Consider the following 5,584-nt stretch of genomic DNA (forward strand, 5'->3'; position numbering starts at 1 on the left):
TCATTTTTTTAATCATTCCTTAGTTTTTTAAAAGGTTTTGAGTGACTATTGACATCAACAACTATTACTATATAATTAGACAAGTATCTTAAAGGTGAAGGTAAGTTGTCACTCTTTCCCACTAAACTTCTTTCAGTCTAGAAGAATGGAATTTGACTCAATGAATTGACTTGACAAGTTTTTTGTGGCTACATATAAAGGAATATATGGCTGAATTATGCATAACAAGAGTGATGTTGTTTGGTATTATGGGTAGCTTGCATGTGCTTGTTCCTCTTCTTTGTTTGATGAGCACTGCATTAGGAAAAACAACTGTTGATGATGGCATGCATGTGGAGATGAAGGGTACCATAGGAGTTATTGCAGACAACAACTCTCGTAATGGTAAAGAGGAGATAGTAGCTGTTAAGATGGCAATGGAAGATTTCTATCATTATAGCAATCAAAGTTTTGGTTTACAGATAAGGGACTCACATGCTGATCCTCTTCAGGCTGCTCTAGCAGGTCTTTCTTATTTCCCACTACTCTTTCATTCTTTCATATTCTATTCAACTTCATAAAAAACTATTATAAACCCCTCTATCATAATAAATTATTAGCTTAATTGTACATTATGAATGATTGAACTGAAATGCAAAAATGTTATTAATAATTCAAAATCATAGACAATTAAATTTGAAAGATTATAAGAATGAGTTTTAAGTTAATTTGTGTTTAAAGAACGGACAAATAAAAAAATTTCATAAATAGATAAAAGTTTTTCGTACTTTGAATAGATAGATAAAAGTTGAAATGTAAATTAAAAGAAGCATCTTATTAGGCCGTCAAAGAAGAATGGAATAAATAAGAAATATCCTCGTTGTCGAGAATAATATTTTCATTGTGTCATGCAAAATTAAACTAAGAAGACAAATTTTTTGAAAATGAATAAGTTAAAAAAATAAATTGTATAAATCATCGGCTCATTTTTTATTATATAACCAATTTCAAAATTTTATATATTTGGAAATTTTACTCCCTAAACTTTCACAATCCAAAAATATTCCGGTTTTTTTAGTAACAGCTAGTTAAGGATTAATAAAATCTTCACTTTAAAAGTAAAAGGTTAGGTATATTCTTTATAAAAATAATATCACATAGAGTTGAGATTCAAATTTAATATATAAAAATCAATAAAGTATATATTTGTATGTACAATTAAGACTTGTTGTCGTTATATATATATATAGCCGGCCTGGGCACACTGTAGTCGGTCTTCCTCTAAAAGCCAAAATGGTTTTTAATGGCTGACAAAATTTCCAAACCAGTCTTTATACATCAGTCCTATGCAGACATTTACACAATTTGGTTTAGAATAATTAGTTGTATATTATCATCATTTAAATATTGATAAAAGCAGAATAAGAGTTTGAGTATCAGATTAAAACAATTTCTGCATCTTTTCATGTGTAAGCAGAAGCTTAATTTTCATCAGAACTGTTATGAAATTTTTTCACTTCTTTCCTCCCTTTCTCTTCTCCGATAAAGTGATCTTTGATTTATCCAACCTTTTTGTTTTCCATGAAACACTCATGTTTTGGCTTCAAACCGAAAATTGGTGTCAGAAATGAGATTGTAGTAGGATTTTCTAGTATTGCGTCATCTGGTTGATTTTGTTTTTCATAAATATTTATAGAAAATTAAGAGATGAAAGGTATATAATATAGTTGTATTCTATACATAAACTGATTTACTTTATGGGAGAAATTGTTTTAATTTAGCTTCTCTAAAAGTTAGCTTAATTCATTTAGCTTCTCTAAAAAACATTCACTTCTTCAAAAATTAGTTCTAATTCATTTCATGTTATATTTTCATTCTTGTTTTAAAGTGTTTATGAGAAAGTTTATTGAAACAATTATCAAGATCTTTCTAAGCTGTGTCCAACAATTCCCGCCCTTTCTTATGCAGCTAGAGATCTGATTGATACACAGAAAGTGGAAGCAATAATAGGACCTGAAACATGGAAAGAGACAACCTTAGTGGCTGATATTTGTAGCCAAAACATGACCCCTGTTCTATCTCTAGCTGATGCAACTCCAAACTGGTCAACTTTGAAGTGGCCCTACCTTGTGCAAATCTCACCTAATCAATTTAAGCAGATGAAAGCAGTAGCAGCTATTTTACATTCCTTTGAATGGTACAACGTTAACATAATATACGATGATACCGATTCTTCATCCACAAGAATGTTCTCTCATCTCTATAGAGATCTTAATGTAGCAGGTGTTCATATAAGCCATGTTTTGGCCATCCCTCCGTTAAGCTCATCTGCACTGTCTCAAGAACTAGAGAATCTTAGGGATGGTCATTGCAGAGTTTTTGTTGTTAATTTGTCACTTCCTTTGGCCATAAACCTGTTTAAAACTGCAAAGGAATTGGGAATGATGGAGAAAGGTTATGTGTGGATCGTTACTGATCCTCTTACAAGTCTTGTCCATTCCTTGAACTCTTCCATTATATCCTCAATGCAAGGGATAGTTGGAATAAAGAGCTACTTCCCAGAAATAGGGCTTCAATATGAGGACTTCTACCCTAAATTTAGAAAAAGGTTTAGCTCAGAGAATCCTCATGAGCTTAACAATGAGCCTGGGATATTTGCAGCACGTGCTTATGATGCTGCATGGACTCTTGCTCTATCCATGATCCAAACAAACAACAAAAAGGATCAAACGTTACTGGATAAGATTCTGCTTAATAATTTTACTGGCTTAAGTGGAAAAATTCATTTCAGTGACCAAAAGTTAGATCCTTCAGATACTTTTCAGATCATCAATGTGATGGGGAAAGATTGTAAGGAAATTGGGTTCTGGACAAATGGACTAGGTTTCTCAAATATTATAGGCCAAAATGCTGCTTTCAATTCTTCAATGAAGGAACTTGGACAAGTTTTATGGCCAGGAAGACCTTGGGGAACTCCAAGAGGATGGATTAAAGCATTGGATAAACCACTAAGAATTGGGGTCCCCGTTTTGGCAACATTGAAACAATTCATAAATGTAATTCAAGACCAAACAGAAAATACCACCACTTTCCAGGGATTCACCATTGATCTTTTTAGAGCAACTATGGAGTTGCTGCCCTATCACTTGCCCTACAAATTCTATCCATTCAATGACACATATGATAATTTGGTGAAGCAAGTTTATTTGAAGGTAAGACTTTTTAACTATACTATCTGTATTTGGATTTCATATATAGTTACTGACATTTGTTCCCACATCTTCATTTGTGTATGCATGAAAACAGAATTTCGATGCAGTAATTGATGTGACCATAATTTCATATCGATATCAGTATGCAGAATTCACTCAGCCATACACTGATCCGGGAGTGGTGATGGTAGTGCCCCTTAAATCACAAGTGGATCATAGAGCTTGGTTGTTTATGAAACCTTTTACAAAGACTATGTGGGTTCTGATACTGGCCATGGTTATCTACAATGGCTTTATTCTGTGGATGTTGGAAAGACGCCACAGTCCTGAAATTACAGGTTCCATGCTGAATCAAACTGGGACCATGGCTTGGTTGGCATTGACCCCTCTAATCAAGTTAGATGGTAATTAGTTTAAGATTTTATGTTCTTTCATGCCATCATTTATCTCGTTGTTGAATACTTAGATAATTGTAATTTGGTTCATTTGACTGAACACAGGAGACAAGTTACATAGCAATTTATCAAAGATGGTTATGGTGGTGTGGTTGTTTGTGGCACTTATCATAACACAGACTTACACAGCTAACCTTGCCAGCATGCTAACTGCTGAACGGCTTGAACCAACTATAGATAATATTGATCAGCTACGGAATAGCAACATCAGGGTTGGATACGGTTCAGGATCCTTTCTGAAACACTATGTGAATGAAGTGTTACATTTTCACCCTGAAAACATGAGGAACTATGGTGAACTTGAAGAGTATGCTGAAGCTCTCAGAAGAAAAGAAATAGGAGCTGCCTTTCTTGAAGTTCCTGCAGCCAAAATTTTCCTAGCCAAGTACTGTAGAGAGTTTATTCAAGCCGGGCCTTCGTACAAAATTGGAGGATTTGCATTTGTATGTGATGCAACAATACTCTCATAGCTTATATTTATGCCCGTGCTCACAATCTACTTTCTAATATATTCTTCTAAAATATACTCTTTCTGTGTTGACTTGTGTTAGGCATTTCCAAGGGGGTCTCCATTTATTCCTGATGTAAACAAAGCACTTCTAGATTTAGTAGAAACCGGGAAGGTACGTGAATTAGAGAACAAAATGCTTGCATTAGAGGAATGTGAAGACACAGGTGTAAATGGAAAAACTGCAAGTCTTAGCCCGAACAGCTTCTGGGTCCTCTTCATATTCACAGCAGGCACATCAACATTTTCTCTCTTGGTTTACATTTTCCGTATTAATTATGCAAACAGTGAAGAGAAAACAATCTGGAAACTAACCACAATGATCATTCAACAATGTAATCATGCAAAGAGAAGAATGTCAAGAAAAGTAAGTGATGTTGCAGAAAGCCCTACGACCTCTTCAACCACACATGCTACACCAACTCAAGTTTAAACATCTGTAAAAGGGTGTACTTGGTTGAGGAGTGGAAATAGTTGTTGTAGACAGTAACATAAAATGACCCAGCAAAAGTTATAACTTAATACTAAGATGTAAAGAAAAAGTGTTATCGTAAATATCCTGGTTTTCTGTCCACAGTAGGCAAATATGCAGCGGCGGATCTTACTCACAAATTTTGGAAGAACCAAAATAATATAATTCTTTAATCATTAAATTGTTGGATTATTAGTATAATATTTTAAGAATTGGTTTCTCTAACCGAATAATTTGATCTTTAGTATAATATTGTGAAAAATATAATTTATCTTGTTTCCATTTTCACGAATAATTTTACTTTTATCACTTTTGAATAATGAATTTATTCTTTTATTCTTCATCAATATACCAATTTTTTAAAATAATATTAAAAATAATTTATCATACATTACTAAAAAATTTGAGAAGTGTAAATATTAAAGGAAAAATATAATATAGTTAAGTAACAATTAAAAATCGGTTATGAAAAAACACATAATACATTATTTTTCTTCTATATTCATAAAAAATGAATATACTAAAGGCTCATGAGATAAAAGAAACAATGTTAACTATTAAATTAATATTTCATTATCAAGTAAGATAAAAGATAATTACTTTTCCTTTCTTCAAAAAATAAAAAAGAGAAATGAGAGAAAAAATAATTACCTTTTTTCTTAAAAAAAAAATATGACAGTGAGAGATGAGTACAATTTTTGTAAAATTAAGAAGACAACAAGAAAGGACATAAAAAATACCTTAATAAATATTTGGTTTAATTATTCTTTTAGTTATTGTTTTAGTTCAAAAATGTTAAGTTGGCCCTTCAATTTTGTTTAGTTTCAATTTGGTTATGAATTTTGAAAAACTGATGCAATTTGGTTATTTTTATTAAATTTCTTGAAATAAATCAATATTTTTTCATTAAAATTAAATATGTAAATAAAAATAGTTTGTTTTGTTAGTGTAATTAACA

The 5,584-nt window shown here is 32.0% G+C and overlaps 1 protein-coding gene across 1 annotated transcript; it reads left to right on the forward strand.

The window, feature by feature from the left end:
- Positions 1-245: 245 nt before the first annotated feature.
- Positions 246-4,753, forward strand: LOC114186011 (glutamate receptor 2.8-like). The gene is made up of 5 exons (XM_028074004.1): positions 246-504; positions 1,948-3,191; positions 3,286-3,595; positions 3,692-4,089; positions 4,198-4,753. Exons 1-5 carry the CDS (start codon positions 249-251, stop codon positions 4,585-4,587), a joined length of 2,598 nt encoding a protein of 865 aa, XP_027929805.1. The 5' UTR covers positions 246-248; the 3' UTR covers positions 4,588-4,753.
- The last annotated feature ends 831 nt before the right edge of the window (positions 4,754-5,584 follow it).

Source organism: Vigna unguiculata, chromosome 5 (genome assembly GCF_004118075.2).
Source record: "Vigna unguiculata cultivar IT97K-499-35 chromosome 5, ASM411807v1, whole genome shotgun sequence".
Classification (NCBI taxonomy): domain Eukaryota; kingdom Viridiplantae; phylum Streptophyta; class Magnoliopsida; order Fabales; family Fabaceae; genus Vigna; species Vigna unguiculata.

Excerpts from the sequence above, each read along its gene's own strand:
- LOC114186011 (XM_028074004.1), top strand. The coding sequence starts at position 249 with ATGGGTAGCTTGCATGTGCTTGTTCCTCTTCTTTGTTTGATGAGCACT. Across the intron at positions 505-1,947 it reads TCTTCAGGCTGCTCTAGCAG|CTAGAGATCTGATTGATACA; the intron begins GTCTTTCTTATT and ends TTTCTTATGCAG. Across the intron at positions 3,192-3,285 it reads TGAAGCAAGTTTATTTGAAG|AATTTCGATGCAGTAATTGA; the intron begins GTAAGACTTTTT and ends GCATGAAAACAG.